The 24,363-nt window shown below is 38.2% G+C and overlaps 2 protein-coding genes across 4 annotated transcripts in view; one reads left to right on the top strand and one right to left on the bottom strand.

Annotated features, from left to right (window-relative positions):
* The first annotated feature begins 1,481 nt into the window (after positions 1–1,481).
* On the top strand, positions 1,482–16,698 carry LMOD3 (leiomodin 3). 3 transcript variants are annotated; one of them, XM_023586026.2, is made up of 4 exons: positions 1,482–1,587; positions 1,986–2,287; positions 4,963–6,336; positions 14,960–16,698. In XM_023586026.2, exons 2-4 carry the CDS (start codon positions 1,994–1,996, stop codon positions 14,984–14,986), a joined length of 1,695 nt encoding a protein of 564 aa, XP_023441794.1. In that variant the 5' UTR covers positions 1,482–1,587; positions 1,986–1,993; the 3' UTR covers positions 14,987–16,698. The 3 variants fall into 3 exon arrangements, with proteins under 3 accessions (XP_023441794.1, XP_071068255.1, XP_058144611.1); XM_071212154.1 differs by lacking the exon at positions 1,482–1,587 and adding an exon at positions 1,770–1,832; XM_058288628.1 differs by lacking the exon at positions 1,482–1,587 and adding an exon at positions 1,831–1,900.
* Positions 16,699–16,805: 107 nt separating this feature from the next.
* ARL6IP5 (ARF like GTPase 6 interacting protein 5) overlaps positions 16,806–24,363 on the bottom strand; it is a 12,686-nt gene continuing 5,128 nt past the window's right edge. The window contains exons 2-3 of the mRNA XM_004483334.5: positions 20,667–20,884; positions 16,806–18,375 (exon numbers count right to left, since the gene is read on the bottom strand). Coding sequence (XP_004483391.1) covers positions 18,203–18,375; positions 20,667–20,884 — 391 coding nt within the window. The 3' untranslated portion in view covers positions 16,806–18,202. The remainder of the gene's footprint in view (positions 18,376–20,666; positions 20,885–24,363) is intronic.

The following is a 24,363-nucleotide window of genomic DNA, read 5'->3' as shown; positions in this document are numbered from 1 at the left end:
AAAAGAAACATATAATTTGCAAATAATTTAATATATATTTTGGAGTTAAGGGCTCAATAGTATTGAGGGGAACAACAGCCATACATATGAAAAGTCTTTAGTTCTTCCACATTCTTTGACCCAGCAGTTACACTTCTTAGAATTTACCCTAAGGAAATAACCTTGCATGTATACAAATATTTAGCTACAGGGACATACCATCTGCTTATGCTTATGAGAATTGAAAACAGTCTAAATATCCAACAATTGGGGATTAGTTACAGAAATTATAGTACATCCATATAAAGTAAACTAGCAGGATGCTAAAAATTATATAGTAGTAAAATATATAATTGCTTAGAAAAAAAAATTTACTTTGCAAAGGAAAAAAACAGATAACAAAAGAGTATAAAATGCATATGCCTAAAAGAAAGGACTGGAAAGATATGTCAAAATGTTAATAATAGTGTCTCTTACTGGTGGGAAAAGAAACAGGTTTTATTTTTATGCTTCCCTGTGTTATCCTAAGTTTTTGTACAATAAAATTTTCAACTTAATATAAAAAATAAGTATTATATTGATATAATTTAAATTTCAATCATTATAAAATGTATGCAGTAACAGTCTTTTTCTCATCCACTGTCCCGCAGACAATCCATTTCTCTCTTCAGAAGTATTTAGTAATTGATTTCTTGTGTATATTTCCAAGGATATTTTATATTTATAAAATTTGTACATTTAGGGGAGCAGATGTAGTTCAGTGGTTGGGAGCTTGCTTCCCATATACGAGGTCCTGGGTTCAATCCCTGGTAGCTGCTTTAAAACAAAACAAAACAAAACAAAACTTTCTTGCAAAGAATGTCCATGAATCAAGAGCTCTGATAAATAGAATTTAGGGGAGCAGATGCAGCTATAGTGGTTGAGTGCCTGCTTCCCATGTACAAGGTCCTGGGTTCAATCCCCAGTACATCCTTAAAAAAAAGAAGAAAAATAAATTTTGTATATTCTTTTCCCTTTTATTGCACAAATGCTAACACACACTGTACATTGTTTTGTGCTTTCTTGAATAACCTTGTATACCTGTCACTTCATCCAAGAGAGAGTGTATCTGGAGGATACATCCCTAAAAGTGGAATCACTGGTTCAAAAGGCATGTACATTTGTAATTTTGATAAATATTGCCATATTGCCCTTTGAGGCTGTAAAAAAATCTTCTCATGGTTTCTTTTAGTACTTTAATGGTTTGAGGTTTTTTCTTTTTCACATTTTGGGTTGATCCGTTTTAATTTAATCTGGCTTAATGGCTACTTACTAGGGAAACCAAATTATTTAAAATATTAAACTTCTCACTCATGGTGGAAATTCAAGCGCTGGTTGTCTCCATCTGTTAGATCACAGGATCTCGATGCAAATAAGGGTATCTTGCAAAGGTTCAAGTTACAAGGCGGATGAATAACATGCCAAGACTTCTGTCCTGCTGTGTGCCGGTTTTACTTGCTTCCAGTCACGTTGCAGTGAAGAGGCAAGCCGGGTGGATTTCCCTCCTGAAATATTATAAGTGCTTTGCTCAATTAAATAAAAAGAAGGGGGCTCCCCTGTCGTTTTGGGGTATGTATGTATATATGGTCTGCCTGAATTCTTGTGTGGCAATGTGGGAGCATATAGGAAGAGAACTAACTTTATTCCTGCAGGGATCCTGTAGACCTGCTACTCGTTGGTGAACATAAGCAGCTGTACTGAAATGTCAGATGGATTTACACAGCTGACTCAAGTTGCCGAAAAGAGAGCAGCATAGTAGTTCCATAAATTGACTCTATCCAGCCAAGCTCTGCTTAATATAGATCCTGCATAAGGTTAGTTGCAGTCACTACTAGCTGCTCAGCAAACACCACTGTGGTCCCCAGAAAAAAAATTTCTCAAGGTGGATCTGGGATTCTTCTTAACGAGGATAACTTCTTAAGATTTTTTACTTGTATCATCTTCAATTATTTCTTCTTTTCTAGTAGAGGGGGAAATGTCAGATCACAGCAAGAACTCAGATCAAGAAGAGCTCTTTGACGAGGAGATAAATGAAGATGAAATCTTGGCCAACTTGTCCCCCGAAGAACTTAAAGCACTGCAATCTGAAATGGAAGTCATGGCCCCTGATCCCAGACTTCCCGTGGGAATGATTCAGAAAGATCAAACTGACAAGCCACCGACAGGAAACTTTGACCATAAATCTCTTGTTGATTATATGTATTGGCAAAAGGCATCCAGACGCATGCTGGAAGATGAGCGCGTTCCAGTCACCTTTGTGCCATCTGAGGTAACCAGGGATTTGAGTACAACAGAGAAATGGCTGCCTGAGACAGGGCTGCCAGGGGCCATGTTGTGGTTGTGATTCCTCAAGACTCCAGTGCTTCTTTTGCCATAAATAGATTAAATCGTAATATTTAAGCCTGTTTCAGACTTGGCCTCACTGAAACACTTACCTGGCATAGTTGTGAGGGGAAGGCTGGTAATTTCTTGTAAACGTCTCTTTTAAAAATTGCTTTAGGATTTGCTGTGTAAGAAAACCTGTATTCTATAGCAGTAATACTGATGGTTAATGACGTAAGACATAGAAGTTGTCCTTAACTTATTTATTTTTTTTGACTCAGACCCGCTTTTTAGAAGTTAATGAAAGTTCCTTGCCCTCTCCCTCTGGCACATCCTTATGGATAAAATATTTCACATGTAATTTCAAGGCTTCTATAGTCCCTGTGAAGTCCAGCCATACACCCTGTGATTAAACCAAGTCAAACAACCAAAAATGTATAATATCCCATGGTGCATTGGATATCAGTGATGCCATTTAGAAATTGATAGTTTTTACAATACTTCGTTCTTAAATGTGTTTTTTTCATCTGAAGACTAGAATTGTGGTCAAATTTATGAACTTATTACATATCAGCATAATTTTATGTTCCACTTAAAAATGAGTTAGCAAAAAGAATCCAGAGATCCCCAATCCCCCCACCCTGGGTAAAGTCTCTTTCAGATAAGCCTGTTGATACAGGTTTGTCTTGTCACATTACTTTCAGGCTGGCTATAATTAAGGCAAGTTGTAAACTCGTTTTATGTCAAGAGAGTTTAAACATTAATTGTTTAAGAAAATAAATTGCTGGCTTGAACGGTTTAGAGTTTAAGGTACAATTTGCAGAAGTTTTGTAATGGGGGGGGTCAAGGATTAAAAACCAAATACATATAGTCAATTCAGAAAAGAAATTGGGTCTTTTTCACACTTTCGTTCCACTGTATGATTTAAAAGGCTTAATGATTGGCTCCCCCTGCAGGGTAAGATGAGAAATGCAGCGGTGAACGTTTTAGGTCAGGGGTTCTTAACCTTTTTTGTCCCACTGACACATTTGCCAGTCAGGTGAAAACCATGGACTCCTTACTAAGTTCACACTATACTGTGTATTATTTAATAAATATATCACACCTGCACCAACACATCCCCACAAGAATGTTTTTTTAATTCCTTTTTTTAATTTAATTTTTTAATTATCTTTTTTTAAAGTTAATAGATCACACAAAACTGAATTTCAATTCAAGCTTATGGTTCCCTTGTTAAGAATCCTTGCTTTAGGTGGTTATTCCCTGGCTGTGTAGTCAACTGCCAACTCCAACTTATAATGGGTCATGAGCAATAAGACCAAGTTCTTGCTCAGATGAGCCTGTGTCTCAAACTGCTACACCAGCTTTCAAAATGACACCTAGCAGGTACACATATTGTGGAGGAAAGCACACTAATTGATGAGCAAGAATGTAATAAGCATCATCAGTGAAAGGCTGCCATTTTCCTTCCCACACTAAGCAATTGTCTTTTAACATAATCCTGCTCCCTTTTGTAACTGACTTTGCTTCCCAGATACCTCCTTTTTAAAAAAACTGAACCAGTGAACCTGTTTCTGGAATAGCCAGGGCAGTTTTCAAGGAGCTGAAGAGACAAAACTAAAGTTGAGGCTTTGGCATATTTCCAAATATCAAACTTCTCATTTTCCCCACAAGATATTATGTTTTCAGTAGAGTTTGTTGTACATGTTGTACTAGATTAGTAGGCATTTTAGGTATGCAAATTTTAGTTGGGGCAGTAAGGAAATTATTGTGTAACCCAGTGCTATCCAAGACAAAGATGCCTATTCAGCTATATACAAAGCAATGACTTCATTGTATTGATAGACAGCTTTGTCAGGTTTTCAAATAAAAGATTTTTTTAACTACTTCTGGAATTGAACACCATTTAAAAAAAAAAACAGACTCTGACAACAAAATTAATTAGGTTTCATTTTAATATGTGGGATGAGATAAACACATCAACAAATGTGTGTATCTGTAAAATTTTACTTTTGTTTTTGTTTTTATTTTTATTTTTTGTTTTTGTCTTTAGGTATCCAGGGCCAGGGATTGAACCTGGGACCTCATATGTGGGAAGCTGGCACTCAACCACAGAGCCACATTGACTTCCCTGAGTTGTTGTTTTTTTTCATTTGTTTTGCTTGTTCATTTTTGTTTCTTCAGGAGGCACCGGGAACTGAACTGGGACCTCCCATGTGGGAAATGGGAGCTCAACGACTTGAGCCATATCTGCTCCCTATTTTGGTTGTATTTGCTTGCAAAATAAATGTATGTACTTGTAAAAAACACAAACATTGTAGAATTATATAATGTAGAAAATGAAAGTTCCCCAAATGTTTCCCCTCCTCAGAGTTATCTTTGTGGTTATCTCACTTCTTCAGATATATTCCCTAATTTTGCAAGCATTCCAGCAGATATTTTTGGTCCCGTGCACATATATACCTTCATATATTATATTTGCACATATAAAAATGCAATCGCAATATACATTCAGTTTATTGGCTTGCTTTTTTTCACTTAACAAATCTTTTAGATTTTCCATAGTCATATTCTATATTTCTTCACTATTATTTATTCTAACCCTAAAAACCTCTCTTTTAGGAATACACTCAAGAGCAGCATGAAGAGATAGACAAAGGCAATAAAAACGTAGCTCACTTTTTAAAAGAAAAGCTCAATAGTGAAATAATGTCAAATAAAGACTCAAAAGGCAGCAACAGTGTCCAAGAAACAGGTAATGATGGAGAAGAAGATGAGGAAGATGAAGATGAAGAAGATGAAGATGAGGAAGATGAAGATGAGGAAGAGGATGAAGATGAAGATGATGGTGAAGAAAGTGATGAAAAAACAGAAAAGGAGGAAATCAGAAATAGAGAGAGCAACTGCCAACAGATAAATAATAAAGCATTTGAAGAACAGAAAGACAGGCAAGAGACCCAAGAAATAAGTGCCAAAAAAATATCAAAATTAGATCCTAAGAAGTTAGCTCTAGATACCAGTTTTTTGAAGGTAAGTGCAAGACCTTCAGGAAACCAAACAGACCTGGATGGAAGCTTGAGGCGAGTTAGGCAAAATGATCCTGACATGAAGGAACTGAACCTGAACAACATTGAAAACATCCCCAAAGAAATGTTACTGGACTTTGTCAATGCAATGAAGAAAAACAAGCACATCAAAACCTTCAGTTTAGCAAATGTGGGTGCTGATGAGAACATAGCCTTTGCCTTGGCTAACATGTTGCGTGAAAATAGGAGTATTACCACTCTCAACATTGAGTCCAATTTCATCACAGGTAAAGGAATTGTGGCCATCATGAGGTGCCTCCAATTTAATGAGACACTAACTGAACTTCGGTTTCACAATCAGAGGCACATGTTGGGCCACCATGCTGAAATGGAAATATCCAGGCTTTTGAAGGCAAACAATACTCTGCTGAAGATGGGCTACCATTTTGAGCTGCCGGGTCCCAGGATGGTGGTAACAAATCTGCTCACCAGGAATCAGGATAAACAAAGGCAGAAAAGACAAGAAGAGCAAAAACAGCAGCAACTCAAAGAACAGAGAAAGTTAATAGCCATGTTGGAGAACGGGTTGGGGCTGCCACCGGGGATGTGGGAGATGCTGGGAGGACCAGTGCCAGATTCCAGAATGCAGGAGTTTCTCCAGCCTCCCCCTCGGCCTCCCAACTCGCAAGCAGTCCCTTTCAGTCGACGAAATGAAATGATGAGAAAGACCTCTCATCCTCCAGAGTACAGGACTGCCCCTGACTCCTTCGGGATGGTGAAGCTGAAGAGGATCCAGCGCAAATCTCTGATGCCAGAAGCTAGAGAGTCACCTGAGAAAACCAACCTCAAAGATGTGATCAAAACACTCAAGCCAGTGCCGAGAAACAGGCCACCCCCCTTGGTGGAAATCACTCCCAGAGATCAACTCTTGAATGACATTCGTCACAGCAACGTTGCGTATCTTAAACCTGTAAGTAGAAGGGAGAAATGGTGAGCAGGCACCACATAAAGGCCACCCAACTCTAGTTCCTGTTCTTTTAATCAAATTAAATACTACTTGGGATAACTGGGGGAAGCCAATGAGAGTTACTGGTAGATCTAAATTGCTACCATCCTCTTACTCAGTGCTTATTAAAGGCTGAATTCATTATTTGAATAAATTCATATAATCATAATAATCATAACCCTGTAAGGTAGGTACTATTATTGTCCCCCTTTTAAAAAAAGCTGACATTGAAACCCAGTTCTGAGTTCATGGCCATGCTTTTACTACCAAGCTGTTTTGAACTCTGCAAGAACATACTAACATTAATAGTAACACCAACCGAGTCATACACAGTTGATAATCAGAGATCGGGAGGTATAATAAGAAGGAAGCCTAATTAGGCTTGTCATTTGTAATAACTGAATGCTTCCAAACCACTTAAAAGCACTTGGTTCTTTTTATTAGATGAAAAGAGACTACCTGCAATTGCATTTATGCTCTTCACTTTTTAGGTGGTTGGACAGATGGTAAATTTCCGGTTAGCTTCTCTATGAACTAACAGTTTTAAACATATTTCATCATTATTTCGTTTTTTTTTTTTTATATTTCGGTTTTAATAGTTATCATTATTTACTATTGCTGTTGATACATAAATAAAGGTCTGTTTCTTACTGCTTAGGTTGCTATTTAACTGGCAGAAATGAAATTTGTTTTGCCATTACTGTGATGGCATTTACAGAGGTCGAAAGGTGTGTGTCCAAAAGCCATAGGAGATTTTTTAATCTGTTCCATTGGTTTATTTATTCTCTGTCTTTATTTGTTTTGAAATTTATTTTATTATTTATTTCTCTCCCCTCTGCCACCCCCCCCCCCCCCCGCCCCGTTGTCTGCTCTCTCTGTCCATTGGCTGTGTGTTCTTCTGTGTCCACTTGCATTCTCAGAAGCACTGGGAAGCTGTGTCTCTTTTTGTTGCGTCATCTTGCTGCATCAGCTCTCCGTGTGCAGCGCCACTCCTGGGTGGGCTGAGCTTTTTTACACGCGGGGTGGCTCAATGCAGGACGCACTCCTTGCATGTGGGACTCCCCTACATGGGGGCACCCATGCGTGGCACAGCACTCCTTGCGCATGACAACGCCATGCTTGGGCCAGCTCACCTCACGGGCTAGGAGGCCCTGGGTTTGAACCCTGGACCTCCTATATGTAGGCAGACGCTCTACCACGTCTGCTTCCCATGTATTATTTTCAAATCTAGTGTGTAATTTAGCCAAAAGATTACAATGACAAAATATTCAATATATTTTGTCATAGAGATGCCCAATTTTTTTTTCAGGATATTTTAAACAAATTTCTGTGGAAGCTTGTGTTTTTTTCTCTGCTTTAAGGGGTTTTATATTCTAAAATCAGAGAATTGTAACAATTCACATATGTACGTTTGCATGGGTCTCATTCCCATCTCCTAGTAATGCAGAATTATCTACATTCCTTTCTTCAAATAGAAAAGGATTTCCACCTGTGATTGAGAGGGATTCTTGACTCTCCCTTGGACAGGGACCAGGGTGCGAAACTAGAGGTTGGAGCAGACAAAAGTCCTTGGGCTGCCCTTGGGCGTGACCTCCAGTCTTTCTGCGCCAGTTCATTTCCTCAGCTACCAGGCCTCCACAGGGACTGGATCAGGGTGTTCTTTTGAGATAAACCAGCTCTATCACTTCTTCCATAACCAGACATGGATAAAGTGTATTCAACCTGCCTACGTGAATATCCACTCAGAAAATAACATTAGTCTGAAAGGAGTGAAGGGAAATATATTTTAGATCTGCATAGGTGGGGGAGGGGGCATGTGGCTTCAGAGTCAAAGAGAGCATGAAACTTAAATAATTTAATAATTTAAATAATCCCATGACCCAATTCTGTGCCTTCTGAGGGAATGGTCTACTGAGTAAATATGTTTTCCACAGAGTCCATTCCATTTTAGCCATACACTTACTAATGCAATAAATATTTATGTAATGCCTCCCACGTGTCAGGAAGGGGGTGGCAGATACAGTGGTAAATAAGACAGGCACGTGGAGTGGGTGTAGCTCAGTGGTTGAGCACCTGCTTCGTATGTACAAGGTCCCGGGTTCAGTGCTCAGAACCTTCTAAAAAACACACACAAAAAAGATAGGCACAGGCTGGATCTCAGGGAGCCTAACAATGTAGGCTTCATAATTTTCATGGTCATCACAGTCTGCCTTTTGGTCAACTGAGAACACTTAAGTTTTAAGTCCAGATCCTAGAGCAAAAGACACTAAAATAAATTCATAGTGATATTTGTAAAAGAACAGCACTCTACTAAATACCACATTTTTCATATTTCAATTTTAAAATGTCAATTTTAAGTTGTCTTTTTGTTTTTTTAATGTTCACTAAGAAAGAAAAACATGGTGCAAAAGAAAATCTGACATGCTTTTGGAATGATTGTCTTGCACATCAGCCTCTTTGCTTTGAAATGGCTTTCATTTATTCCAAGAGATTGGCTATTTCTCCTTGCCTTCAGTTGCCTGACTTGACCTGTGGTGGGCATCTTTTTGCATGTTTTGCACATTTTCCTCTACTCAGTCCTGTAAAATGCTCTGCAAGAAAAAATGTGAAAATGTATCATTCCATCAACAAAAAATTTGCTTCACTAATATCGCTTTGCTCCCCTTTGTTCTGTTTTGCTTTTCTGCACACACAATGAATTTCTGCTTTAATGCTGAGTCACAGTGTAATCTTTTTTTTTTCACATTCATTAACATCTTGTTTATTAGCAAAAATCAGCAATCCAGCTTTTCTTAGATCTTCATGTGCTAACATTTTATATAGTTCTCTAGTTATAGAAGTCTTCTCTTTGTACTGTCTACAACAACAATTACAAACTCAGTGTTAGTATAGAAAGTGTTCCAGGAGGAACATAGAAGTTCTTGGCCACCAATATTCCACATTAGGAAAAGTGTATCTCTTCTACATGAATAGTATGATCTTTTTTTTTTTCACCTTTTTTTTAATAATTAATTTTTTATTTTAAAGAAACTTTGGATTATATAAATGTAACATAAAAAATATAAGGGGTTCTCATATGCCCCACTCCTTACCCCTCCCACCCTTTCCAATATTAACAACATCCTTTATTAGTGTGGTACATTTGTTACAATTGATGAACCCATATTGAAGCATTGCTACTAATCATAAGCTATAGTTTACATTATAGTTTACACTTTTTCCCACACAATTTTATAAGTTATGACAAAATATACAATAGCATGTATCCATCACTGCAATGTCATGCAAGACAAATGCAAGGTCCTGAAAATGCCCCCATGTTACACCTATTCTTCCCTCTTCCAGCCCTCAGAATTTCTGGAGGCCACTGCCTTTACATCAATGGTAAGAGTTCTTCCATTGCTAGAATAATAATGTCTATAGTAGAATAATAAGTCTACTTTAGTCCATTGTTCATTCCCCAACCTTGAGGATTCTGGATGGCAATGCCCACTCTGCTTCTAATTGAGAGGGGACTTACATACCATGGAGAAGATGGATAGAACTGTCTTGCTTGCAGCTTCAGACTCTCTGTTCCTTGGGATGGTCATTGTCCATCATCATCACCTTGTTAGTTGTCCTGGGTGAGTCCAATGAACTGGTGAGTAGGTGTTGGAGAGTAGTATGATCTTTTAAAAGATATTTTTATTTTTTTAAATCTTTTTATTTTGAAATCATTATAGACTTAGAGAAGTTTAAAAATAGGACAAAGAATTCCTAAATATCTGTCACATTTTACCATATTTGCTTTATTCTTTAGAAGATATTTTAAGTGTCAGTACATCTCCACATATTTAGTACCAAAAGGGCATACTGCTCTATGGAGGCAATAATAGTATGCTGTCGCCTGCACCTGCAGTCAGCTCTTACAAGATGTATCTTGATTTCAGAATTATTGCAGTGCCACAAAACGTGCATCTTAGACTCCATGAAATTTCTGCAATATGACTTTATATTGTTTACTTTTGTATTCTAAGAGAAAGGTAATTTTTGGTCAAATGAAACCAATGCTTACTTTATTGAGGTGAAACTGAAGTTTTTCTATTTTTTCCCTTTTTATATTGGAAAGCAAAGATGCCCTTCAAAACTCTGGATTTTCAAGTATGAGGTTAAAATTAAAATCCATATTTAAAATCATGTTTTTTGGGTTTTTTTTAACTGATGTTCCTAACTAGAGAATTGAATGTACAAAAACATACTTAGAAAGTACTTATTCTTAGAAAAGAAACACACACAAAAACTAGAATTTTCCTTTCATGGATTTGGAAATAATTATTTTTTTATTTTCTGGAGTACATCCCAATAAGTAGTCAATTTGTATTTTAAAATTGTAGTTTTTCATTTTAATGCTTACTCTCCACTTGTCCCCACCCCTGCTGTCCAAGACCTATGAAATGAAGTTGCCAGCAAAAAATAAAGGGAAAATCTGTTTGCTTGCTTGACTCGAATGTTACCTTCTCCAAGATACTGTCCATTCAATTCAGTTTGAGATATTTTCTCTCTGGGTCAGGGATTGAAAACTGTCAAACCACAGGACCAATCTACAGGCATGGTTTGTTTGACTTGAGACTTAGCATATAAAGGTTTGAATATCACATAGAAAAATCCAGGTATCTTGGCACCACCTGGAACATCAGATCTAGCCACACTGGACTTGCCATTGCATGGCACAAATCAGCAGGATCTGTGTATTGGATTTTCACTTGAGATAGGTAATGGACTCTCCAGTTTTTCTCAATCCCCCCAGACCCTATTGTCTAACACCTGGCCTGCTTCACATCTGGCTCCTGTAGGATTTTTTTAGTTTCTTTTTGTTTGTTTTCTTGCTCTTGTTGCTTTTACCTATGTTTTTAAAGTCTTTGTCTTGTTTAACAAATAAACGGATTCATTTCTCCATGAGTTGATAACTCTGAGTCAATACAATACCAGCCCAAAGCAAAAACATATGGCTTGTACAGGCTTATCCCTCTCCAGCAAATGTATGATTTCCTTTCATCTTTTCAAATTTTGTGGACTTCTTACTGCCTACCATCCCAGATGAGTATTTGTACTTTTTGCTGAGAGAAAATCCCATCTGCAGCAACTATTTAATTCACTGAGGTCAACTGCATTTATATCAAACAAGATGATTGTTTTAGCACTCAAGTTTACTTTGGCCTCACTTATGTATATCTGGATTACTTTCAGACAGTTGTTGAAGTTTGGCTAAAAGAAACTGCTAAATTTCTCCTCCAGAAATACTTCAGTAAAACATTATCATGAACGTTAGTTAGCTGAAACACCCAATCGCCCAGTAGTAGTTATGATTACAGAATTTAAGATTATAGACTCTTAAGTCTTCAACTTTGTCTCTGGACAATTCTTCTTGCCACATTTAAAAGATCTTCATCCTCTAGATTCTATTCTCATTCCAATGTTCTCCCCTTTCCCATCTTATCTTCTCCCATTGTTTCAGTTATCAAATAACCTAGGACAATATCCAAATCTTTCTTTCCCTTTAGATCAGCCAGGTGTTTTCTCAGCACAGGATTCAATCTGGCCCCAAACCAAGCTCTTCATTTTTAGACCTGTTTGTTATTCCTGGTCCCACGGCATCTCTATTCTCTCATGCATTCTAGTCTAAAACTGCAGTTATCTTCAACTCCATCTTCTTCCTACCCCCTTTTCTGTGCCTCCAATATAGGAATCAGGGCACTTTAAAAAAAGCCAAAGCCAAATCACAGTTCTGGAAATACTATGATATTTATAAGGTAAGCTCTGCGGAAGAAAACAGTGTAACATTTTATTTAAGCTCATTGTCAAAAAGGTATGTGCTGATCAGGAATTATATAGACTAGAAACTGCCTCTCCCTAATGCCTAGGGGGGGAAAAGTTCTTGATATACATCTTTCCTAAGGCCTGTGAGAGTGATTCTCACACTTGAGTGAGGATGTGACCTGAGGGCTGCGTACAGATCACTGAGCCGCCTCCACAGTTTCATATTCAGTACGTGTTGAGCATGTGTATATCTGCCAAGGTGTGCGGTGCAGCTGATTCGGCTTGTGGACCACACCTTCGGAGCAAAGGCTCTTTGGCATCCAAGGCAAACTCCAGCTCCTGATAATTTCCCCACAGGGCTTTGCTTTCCTGTTTCCATACCACTTTCTGCCTCAAATTACCTTTTCTTCTTCTCTGTTGAAATTTACTTAATTTCCAAAGCTCTATTCAAATAAAAGCAAAGCATCAGTAGTGAATAACCATCCTGCATATTTCCAGGATCCTTTATCTGTACCTCTCCTAGTACCTTCTACATTCTGCCTCAGATTTAGAGCCCTTACGGACACAGCATAGTTCTCCTACAGATTCTGAGTTCCTCTTAAGGGCATGTCTTCCTCATCTCCATCTTCACTACCTCATCCTGGTTCCTAGCCCGTCCTCCCATCTTTATGATGTATGTGTGCCTAATGTTACACATACACACTGCAGACCACGTGCACTTTTATTTTTTTAAGATTTATTTACGCCCCCCCCCCACACCACCACCATGTCCATTCGCTGTATTCTTCTGTGTCTGCTTGTCTTCTCTTTAGGCAAATTGGGAACTGGTCCTGGGACCTTCCGGAGTGGGAGAGAGGTGCTCGATCTCTTGCGCCACCTCAGCTCCCTCAGCATCTCTTATTGTCTCTCCTCTGTGTCTCTTTTTGTTGTGTCATCTTGCTGCACCAGCTCTCTGTTCGGGCCAGCTCGCTGCATGGGCCAACTTGCCTTTACCAGGAGGCCCTAAGAACTGAACCCTGGACTGCCCATATGGTAGACAGGAGCCCAGTCACTTGAACCACATATTCATTTCCCTTTGTGCTTTTTAAAAAAGTAAGTTTAGCTAACAAAATGAAGGGAGAAAGGGCCTGCTCACAATATTGCAAGTTCATTCCCTCCTGTTTGTAAATTTTGTATTTTTACCACATTAAATCTAGCTTTTCTTTTCTTTTTTTTTTTTTTTTTTATGGTTTCTGTCTTTTGTGTCCTGCATAGAAATGGCTTCTCTTGAGGTTTATTAAAATATTTGACTAACTATTCTTGCAGCTTTTATAGTGTTTGGTCTTTTGAAAATAGTACATATTTCAGATGAATTAAAGGATTACATTTTTTTAAAGTAAGTAGGCAACAAGAAGTCTGCTTTGTTTCCTTTCCAAATAGTTAACCAGTGATCATTTAGTGACTCATTACTCTTTTCCCCAATAATGGGAACTTCCAGTTTGGTCATAGTTTAAATACTTCAATATATTTCTAGGTCACTATGCTGAGTCAGCACCGCACTTTCCTTTTTAAAAATATGGTTATTATTTTGGAACCCTCCCACTCATAAATAAACATATATAGGGAATAACATTATGAATGTTTTTCCACTCAACAATACCAAAAACCACAATGTTTCGATTATGGATTGCAATTTTCAACACTGGGCATTATATTTTTCGCTCACTGATGTTCTCCTTAACTGCCAGTGTTCTCTATGGGTGAGTCCTATGGAGGTGCAGTCACACCCCTTATCTCCCTCAAGTCTGGCCCCAGGGAGAGAGAGGTTCAGAAGCACATAAAGGATCCCTTGACTTGAAGGCTAGGGGGGTGGAGGGTGGGCAGCAGCACTTCCAGCATCCTCTCTGGAGAGCGGGATGCTGGGAAACAAAGGTCATGGGCAGAGAAGAGACTGCAAGAGGGACCATAGCAGATGGCCAAATGGTTCATCAGATTGGCATGTGAATGTGGGCAATAGAGAGAGAAACACTCTTACTCATTATTAAACAAACTCTGTCCCCTGGACATTTTCAGCGTCCTCCAGAAGTACATGATAGAAGAGTTGCCCTCCTGAAATATGTTACTTGAAACCTCTTAAGAGCTTTCCTCATCTTTAAGCTGTTCCCGTGAAATAGTTATAAAGTTGATTTGCAGTCTCAGATTTATGTTGTTCTTTTGTAATTTTTGCCTTCATGGGTTCTCCAAATAATATTTTATTGTTAAACTTTATCAAGCATCAAATCTCAGGTTCTGAAATCAGGCAAATCTCAGTTCAAATCCCGGCTCTGCCCTTCCTAGCTTGGGTGACCTTAGGCAAATTATTTGTCCTTTCTGAGCCTGTTTCTTCCTTATAAAGCTGTGGTAGCATGAAATGAGATGTTTTAAAAATCAGTGTTAACACTGATTTCTAACTTAAGTAATTAATTCTTTTACTAGCCTTGTGAACTAGATGTCATTTTACAGCTGGGGAAATTGAAAGCCCAACATCACACAACTATAAACCCTAGTGCCAGGACCCAGCATCTGCCCTCTTGTTCCTAGATGCTTCACCATGTGATCAAGGTCTTGGAACAATCCTTGGCATCAGTAAATGCCCAATGAACAGTAGCTGTGGTTGAAATGTTATTTTATCATGCTCTTGGGGGCTTTCTGACCAGAATTTCTAATCCATTCCGCATCTGTGGAGGTATATAACATTAGTAATTGTTGCTATAAAAAGCATTTGCATTTCCAGGATTCATTTTTCTCTGTTCTTCAAATTATTAAATCACAGGTGCAAGTGCCGAAAGAATTGGCCTAAGGCAACAGAATCATCTAGAAGAACAAGAAATTGAAACAATGACGCTTGGATTAGAGTTTGGAGACTATTTCAATGGCAATTCTTCTGGATCCAGGTGGCAAAACTGGGAGCAATGCTAATGTCTGATAGGGGTATTTGTAAAAAAGGAGAATTCTTGGGTCATGACAAGATAGGGGCTGAAGAGGAAGGAGGAAGCAGATAAACTATTAACACCCAAAGGCAGCATTTTCTATTTCCAATTGATTTGAGTGACTTAAGTGAAATTCAGTGTACTGTTTCCAGAAGAGAAATAAACAGAAGTTATTTATTTATTGGTAAATGTTCCCCTTACTTTGCTTTCTACTGGTAAATAAGTATAGCTATGACAGAAATGTTGACTATTCCCATTTTCACTCCTTTCATCTTCTCTGCTGTGATTCATTACCAGTAGTGGCGGTATCTTTAAGGGAACAAATCATTTTTCACCCTATGTTAATGTGAAGAATTTATTTGAGCTCCAAACTCTTCTGAGGCTTTGAAATGGCAGAATTGTTAATTAGCTCTTCTCTGGAGAATCAGTTGATTTCCAGTTTCCAACTCTGCCTGACTTTCTCTCTCTCCACTCCCCTGGTGTTTGAGGGTATAATTCTGACAAAAGTATTTGTGAGGGGCAGAATACTTAAGCAAAGGAAAGTGATCAAAACAAGTGTCATCAGAATAAGAGTGACAGGTAAAATAAACTCTACATATATAAAAATGTCCCAGCATGTAGGAGATAGCATGCTGGTTTTGTAGGAAAAAACATTATTGATAAATAATATAGCTATTGACAAGCTTTTGGTTTTAGCTAGCTACTTTTTCTGATTTTTAAAATTTAATCTGTGAGTCTAGTTTGATCTTGTTCTCCTCAGAAGTCTTGTAAAGGAAGCTTGTTTATAGGATTAAACTCAAACTTCTTATCCTATCATTCAAGGACCTCTATTCCCTGGCCCCAATTTACTAATTAAACCTTATCTTCCACAAATCCTTTCTACTCCTCTGAATAAAGAATCCTCATGTTTCCAGGGGCATCGTGCCTTTATTTTCACTGACCTTTTCATAGAACACCCCCATGAGACTTTCTTCCTGCTCTCCCTATACCCAAAGAGGCTAAACTGATAGGACAAAGTGCTCTGGACATTTTTACAAGCTTAATGTATATCAGTAGTAGAAGTTCTGGAATTTTTTTTGCTTGTACAGCCACAGCAATAATAAAGTCAGGAATTTTAAAAAGTGCTAGGAGTTCTGAAAGAAAACTTTAATCCTAGATGTGCAAAAGAAAAAAGATGATCCAATTTCACAGGTTACTGCTTCAATATATAGGTTTTGTCAAGAGAAAGGTGAAGAAGTTCACATTTTGCTTTTTCTGTCCACCCACCTCTACCCTAAAATTCCCTTAGTTGATGAACACTTTAACCTGTTTTTAATTTATATTGACGACATTTATGTGCTACATTTTTCTATTATTATCCTTCTAGAATTGACCAATGGCCATTAGTAATTATAATGAGCATTTGTTTTTATTCGAGTTATTATGTTCTCCAAAGTTACTGCATTGACTAGCAGAGTATATCATGTAAAAGAAAATATGTATCAACCAATATCAGGTTTATAAAAGGATCCCACTGGAATTCAATTGTATTCTGATTGAAAATTAATGAAGTGTTAAGGTTTTATTAAAGGGTATTTGAAACACCATCTAAGAGCATTTGCTGTAGAGTTCATCCTCACAATTTATAGAGTTGTCATTGAGTTTCTCCGATATTTAACACAGGTGTGCATTAAATAAAATCTCACAAAAAACCTTGGATACATTTTATTCTTCATATTTGGGTAAGCATACAAAGTCTAGACCGTGTCTATGAAGTCATGGTGATTATCACTATACTAGAGATGAAGGCTGTAGGTTGAAATTAAAATTCAAGAAAAATCAGGAGCAGCATATGCTGTTGCTTCTTTTTCTAGACATACAAAGAGTTTCTTCCATAAGTACTACTCCAATTGTTTGCACAAATTCAACGTTAGGAAAGCCTAAATGTTTTCTACTTTCTCTATGAAGTCACTCAATTGGCAAGCAAAACATTTTCTATAATCTATTTTTAGCACATGGGAATAAAGGGAAGAAAGTAAAAGATATAGAAATGCATGCTGTCTTAATTCTAAAAATCTGTCTATAAAAGCATATGCTTGTAATACTTGCTACCTAAAATTTTTATGAACTGCACAAGCTAGTGATCACTCCCATTTTCATTACCTTTTTTAAAAGTCTTTTTGCTTAGTCATCTAAAGATGTTTTCAGATTTCAAAAGATCAGCTATTATTGCCCTCTTTGTGTCCTAAGGAATTAATAAAATGCACATTTCCTTCTCTTTAGATGTTTTAGTAAAAAATTAACAATGAAAAAATATGGGAAATATTAACTTGGACACTTTTTTATCATTATAACAACAAAAAATGTGCAATATCAACAGACCTCAACTTTTGTCTTATTATTTTTTTAATAAGTCTGTCAATAACACAGGTTACACAGCTGTAACCTTAGAGGAGATGATACTAGGTTTGCAACAAATAACTGCTGGTGAAAACACATGACTAGTATTTCAAAAATTTACAAAAATTTGACAAAATATTCTCCTAAACAGCAATCTTTATATTTGTAAACAAAGTATAAACTGGTTTATCCAGTTTCCACTGCACATCAAACAGGCAGCAAAGTGATAGAGATCATCTTTGATTTTAAAAGTTATATTAAAGACTAAATTAACTTACACTCCACACATTACAATCCTAGGGAATAGTTTTGGAGGGGGACGCTCACGCAAGACATCATCTACCCTAACGGGCTTTTCATTTACTCAAATAACCTCAACAATTTACAGTGACTTTTTTCCCTGTATGATTACAGTATTGTTGCTGTACTATCCACAATCCTTTTTTCTTTCATCCCCTGAAAGAAGTAAATGTGATCCATTTCCTGTCAGTTTTCATAAACATACTTGAAACTTCTGACACAACAGGAGGGTGGTTTTCTTTCCGTTTCTGAAGCCCTCTTTCAGTAGCAGCAGGGATGCTAGTTGACCTGTACATGCATGCTGCCGGAGGTTGCCTCCTATTTCAAATACACAAACGGAAAGTAGGTCTGGGCAAGGGAAAACTGCAACTGAATTTCTGCTGTGGCCCTACCACCGACAGCCGCGCCTACTCCTTCATTTTATTCAGGTAGTCGGTGATTTTGTTGAAGTTCTCTTCCTGTTGTTCCAGGGCATCCAGGACAATGCCCATCGGTGTCTTCTTCAAACCTATTCCCTCCATTTTATTTTCCACCTTGTTCTTGAGGTTCCGAAGTCTCAGAGAGGCATGGATGAACATCACTAGGGAGAAGGGAGACGTGGTGAACACCAAATCGAGTTTTCTTTGTCCACATCAACATCATACCCCCCTCTCTTTATGCATCTAGTAAAGTACTCAGTTAGCAAAATCCAGTCTATTCCCTAATTGACCCAGGCCTTCAAATGCGTCCTTGACCTAGGCAGAATGGGCTTTACCTGAGGCTCTCCATCAAGGCCTATGTAATGTGACCTTGGCGTGTGAAGGAAAACGTATTCAGCAGGCAGAACCCTATCCTGGCAGCCACACTCTTTCATTCATGTATTGACATTGTTCCCTGCAGATGGTATTTACATACCCTCAAATTCACAGTGAATCACTGTGGTTCCAACCTAAAAATCAATTTACACAAAGTTTTCCAGAAGGAACTCTTGCAAAGTCCAGGGCTTGTCTATATTTTGTTCTCCTCCGGACGGATGTGGGCAAAGTCCACTTGGAAGTCTCTTCCTAAGAGATTCCAAAGTACTAGATATAAATTTGTAGATTTAAAATCTGAAAGTTTTGTAGAATTTATCTAGTCCAGCGTTTCCCAGATTTGTTTGATCATTAAGAATTACGTGAGTTTTTTTAAAAAGCAAACAAACAAAAAACCCACAGATTTTGTATGATCTATTAACTTAAAAAAAAAAGATAATTTTTAAAAAGTCAAAAAATTTAAAAAACAAAAACAAAAACCCACAGATTCCTAAGCCCTTCTCCTGAGTGCTTGAATGGGTACCTTAAAGGGGCAGACCTGGAAATCTCTTTTAAACAGGTATACTAGGTGATCTACACCAGTGGTTCTAAAACTTCAGTGTACATAGAAATCACCAGGAGAGCCCATTGAACAGGCAAATTCCCAGGCTCCACCATCCAAGATGCAGACTTTTAAGACTGAGATAGGAAAGGGGAAAAAAAAAAAAAGATTGTGGTAGGGCTCAAGAATTGATCATTTTAGCACTTGGCAGGATTCTGATGTTGGTGATATTGGCCATTGATCTGCATTCTCTCTGGAGGTTCCCGATTGCCCAAGAGAAACATCTGAGGAACTTTCTAAAAATACATGTTGTTTTGGACTCCACTGTTGACCCACAGAATCAAGATTTCCAGGGACATAGCTGGGAAAATTATATTTTAAAAATCATCCCGGATAATTCTCAAAGTTTGAGAATCACTGATTTTATCTAATTTCCTATTTTATAGGTGAGTGAACATCTTGCTTCTTTCTAGAATATCCTTAGAGGATGACTGGTTCAAATCACATGCTGGTTTCCAGCAGGTCTAGAAATATAAATTGGAACCATTGATTCTCTACCTATGACACATTTCATTACACTGGCATGTCTTAGGCTCTGATGCAGAAAAGTACTAAAGTTACTGAGCTGTTTTTTCAAACAAGAAGGAGTCATTAAAATACAAAGCCTCCCCCACACAAAGTTCAAAAAGTCTGAATTAAAGGGATGGGATTCACACATAAATATTCTAGCCTTAATCAAACAAAATCCCAAATAAGCACAGGATTTTATTTAATGGAATAAATACACAAGTTAAATGCTCTTAAAAGTTAAAAAGGGTGTTCTTATCTCTTAATACACTAGAATTTTAATTAGGTTTCTGCTGATGAGACTGGAGTTGCGTCTGTTCTTTATTTCAGATAAAATGTTTGGGTCTCGGTAAACATTGCATGTAAAATTAGAAATGATCTCTTCACTAGAATCAGAGTACTTGGTATCTGTATTTTGGGCCAATTATTCCTACACACTAACCAAAATTTTGACACTAATTATGATCTCCTGAGTAACTAGAGAGCAAATAGTTCACTTCCAAATGATGAATAAATTCATTCCTGTGTCAGGATGATAAGAATTGCATTTAAAGTTTGCGGACAGACCCTAGTATTAGACAAATCTGGGGTCTAATCCAGGCTACGCCACTTTCCTGCTATGTGACCTGATTTTTTACTGATGTATCCCCTACAAGAGTGTCTGGTACACAGAAGGTGCCCAGTAAATATTTGTGGAATTATGAAACTATTAGGTCTTGGCCTACTGTTCTAGAAAATTCTGATGATTTTGCATAAATGCCAACACATAAAAGAAATGGGCTATGTAACTGCCATTCAACAATTGCTCCTGTCTTCTCTTTAATTTTTACTTATTTACTTACATATTTTTTAGAAAACACCGGGTACTGAACCCTGGACCTCATATGTGCAAAGCAGGTGCTCAACCACTGAGCTACACCCACTCCTGTTCCTACCTTTTTCGTGGTATACGGAAAAGTCATGTTCACTTACACAGCAGAGGAAAGGTGATGCCAAACACAAAGACCATGACGCCCCCAAACATGGAAATGAGGAAATAGCTGGCCAACATGACCACCATAATAAACGTTGTGGGGTACCGCTTTTTCATCTGGCGGAGTGTGTCCTTATTGTGGGCCGCCCACACAAACCCTGTGAACACCAGCACCACCACAATTCCTCCAAGAATCATGTTGAAGGGGCTCAGGAACCTGGAACATGGGGAAAAAGGGAGATCAGGTCAGCAGCAGAGGACGAGGACGGACAGTAAAAAAGATTTATGGGTACTTTTTACACACTTTATCTAAATTGTTTCACGTAATTCTCATAGCCTTATGAGGTAAGATACTATTAATTCATTTCTCAAACGAAGAAACTGAGGCACAGAGAGGTTAAGAAAATGGTGGAGCTAAGATTTACACCCAGTTTGACTACCACCAAACTAGTCAGTTCATCTCACTAGAGGCTCATAATTTTAAAAGGCTAAAGTTTCTTTGGAGGGGTTATATTTAGTTTTCATACATCCTGGTCTCCAATTAAGTTAGGCAGAATTTTTTTTAGCTCTAAGGCAGGGGTTCTTAACCTTTTTTGTTCCATGGACCCCTTTGCCAGTCAGGTGAAAAACATGGAACCCTTACTAAGTCCACACGTGCATTATTTAATAAATATATCATACCCGCACCAACACATCCCCACAAGAATAACGCTTTTTTAAAGTTCAATTCAAGCTCACAGCCTCCTTGTTAAGAACCCCTGCTCTAAGGGCTTGTGTAAATCCTCATAGAAGTTGCTATGATAGATGAATGAAGGAAAGAGGTCACATAATGGCCTCCAGTCTACAGTCATATTTTTGTTTGGTCTGACTAGTGTTTTAAAAAGCATTTACTTGAATACCAAGGTGAAATAAATCAATAGCATAAACTTGGGATTTTTTGCTTCTTTCCAGAATGCCTATTAAAATACCAGCCCATGAAGTATACGATATAATTCATGTCAAGCTTTTTCTATGTTACTTACTCTGGACAAAGAAAATAGACATCTAGTGTGAATGTCTAAATAAAGCCCAGGACAAAGAAAAGTGAAAAATCCAGGCCTGATCAAGCAATTCCAAATTTGCTTTTCACCTGCTCTTGTTGCTCATGTTCAAGGGAAAAGAACAGAGCAAGAAGTCCTATAGAACTGGTTTTAGCTTACAACACACCCAGCCACGGTCTATAATTAGAAGGGAACCAAGTTTCCAAGCTGGAAAAAGTGAACAAAGTTACTCAGAGCAGAAATGATTTTCTTCTGCATTCTGCCTACATACAATTTCATTCTAAGAAATGGTAAAGTGCACAACAATGCCCTGGCACCCACTTGTACATGAAGCGAAATAGAACACACAATCAGCCCTCCAGAGATTAATTTCATTTTCCAGTGAGTGCAGGAATTCGGTATCCAGTTCTTGACGAGATGAGTAAAGCTTTTAATCAACAGTTGGGCTGTTAGTCACACCAGTCACAGTCAACCTCAAGAGCCTTTAGGACAAAACTTTCCATAAATATTATCCATCTTTCATGTGGGCTGAGATGAGCTGGGTGGAGTTTCATTTACCCCTAGTCCATGAATTTACTTGTTGCCCACGAATTTGCCCATAGTCCATGATTGAGAGAGAGACAGAAAGAAAGGGAGGGGGTGAGGGAGGGAGGGAGGGAAGAGGGAAGGGCAAAGAAAGAGGGGGAGGGATAGGAGGAGGAGAGAGGAGAAAGAACGAACACTTGATTTTCTGTCCTTGGTGGAAATAGGACCCAGTTTTATAAATCAAAAACAGTAAATGTTTTCTATTGTGAGTTAAAAAAATATATATATACACACATAGAACATTCCAATAAATAAACCTTTTCCTATAATAGTTTAAAAATAATTCTAGGACTAATTATGGATGGAAAAAGGTTTAGAATTCCTTGACAGACTTTTGAAGCAGTCTTCAAGGAGGAATCAGTTGAGTCCCATTATGCAGATGAATAAACAGAGGTCCAGCAAAGTCACATCTTCAGAGTATCCAAAGGGATCCAGGGACACAAAGGAAAAAAGGAAGAGTACCATCTGATGTCATTGTGACAGCAATCCACCGTATAACCCATTATGAATTGCTAACAACCTTCAGGGATTTTTTTCCACTATTATTCTTTCCAATCATCCTGGGAAATCCGCAGCATTCTTGTTTCTTTCTGAAGGAAGGGAGATATGAGTGCGTCTTAACGTATGTCCTAATCTTGCCAATGCATTCAGCAGCCTATATCTATAATTTCAGCACAATTTGCCGAAAGGGAAAAAAAAAAATCCTGGCCAACCACAGAATTTTAGAGCTAAGAGGGATCCTGAAAACCTGCCTCATTTTACATATAAGCAAACTAAGAAACAGGCAGGTTAATAAATGTGTCCAAAACCACCAACTGCAAAATTGGTGATAAATGATTTTTAAATAGAGATCTTCAGATCAACTCAAGTGCACATCTGATAACTCCCGCCATGCTGCAATGCCAATAAAAACAAAAGAGGCAGCAAAATATTTCCTGAGTAGCTTTGCACTGAGTCCCAATTTTCCAACCCAAAATGCTATTTTTGAAGTATGGTTCCCAAGGAAACCTGACTCACCAAAAAACGGGAGAGCAATTTACTCACAGAGGGCTTCCCTAAATTGATAGGTTTCTGCAGTCCTTAAACAGCCAGAGGGATCACAGTAAACATACATACACCTCATCCCTTTCCTTGCTTCTTATTGCTCTTAGAATAAAGACAGGATTCTTTACACATTCTACAAGGTCCCTGCCTACCTCTGAGACCAGGCCGCTCCATACCGCTGTGCAGTTGTACCCAGAACAAGCAGGCCTGGCTAAGGGGGTGAGTGGGGCCAGGCCATATCTCACTTTGGCTCAGCAGGACTCTGCTACGATTAAGACATACCTTTAGAAATCAGCATGAAGGAAACCTGGGGGCTGGCAGCAGCCCTGCCTACCGGCTTTCTTATACCATCTCTTCCTAACTCTGCACTCCATCCACTTGGGGCTTCTATCAGTTCCTAGAATTCACACTGTCTCTGGCCATCAAAGGCCAGTGCACAAGCTGGCCTCTGCCTGATTCAGCCCTACCTCCTTCAAATCTTGATTTAACCAGTCTCTTCTCAGAGAAGGCTTACCCACTCTCTCTTCCAGGTCGCATGCCTCTTCGGTATAGCACTTAGAACAACAGCAGTCTTACATTTATTTGAATGAGTACTGGATGAATGTCACTGTCCCCCACCAGACTGAGGAACAGAGACCATGACATTTTTATCTCCAGCCCTCGGCATAGTGCCTGGCACATAATAGGTACTTAATTAATATTTGTTGAACCACCATGTCCTTTTTTTACATTTATCAAGCTAATTGCTATTTTTTTGTTTGTATGTTTGCTGCTCATGCTAGTTTTAGTCAACAACAGGTTGGATCGGGGTTAGAAGTCATAAATGCGACACTTTCCAAAGCAATGTAACTTCACTTAACAGTTTGCATACAAAGCTCTGATTCGATGGCAACAAATATATTTTTAAAATTTTTTATGATGGAAATTTCTAACATACACAAAAGCAGAGAGAATGGTATAACAAATCCTCATGTACTTATTCATCACTGCCTTTCACAGCCAGGAACCCACGGTTAACCTCACAAAT

This window comes from Dasypus novemcinctus, chromosome 26 (genome assembly GCF_030445035.2).
Source record: "Dasypus novemcinctus isolate mDasNov1 chromosome 26, mDasNov1.1.hap2, whole genome shotgun sequence".
Taxonomy (NCBI): Eukaryota; Metazoa; Chordata; class Mammalia; order Cingulata; family Dasypodidae; genus Dasypus; species Dasypus novemcinctus.
The sequence above is the reverse complement of the archived record's forward strand: the minus strand, read 5'-3'. Positions and strand labels throughout refer to the sequence as shown.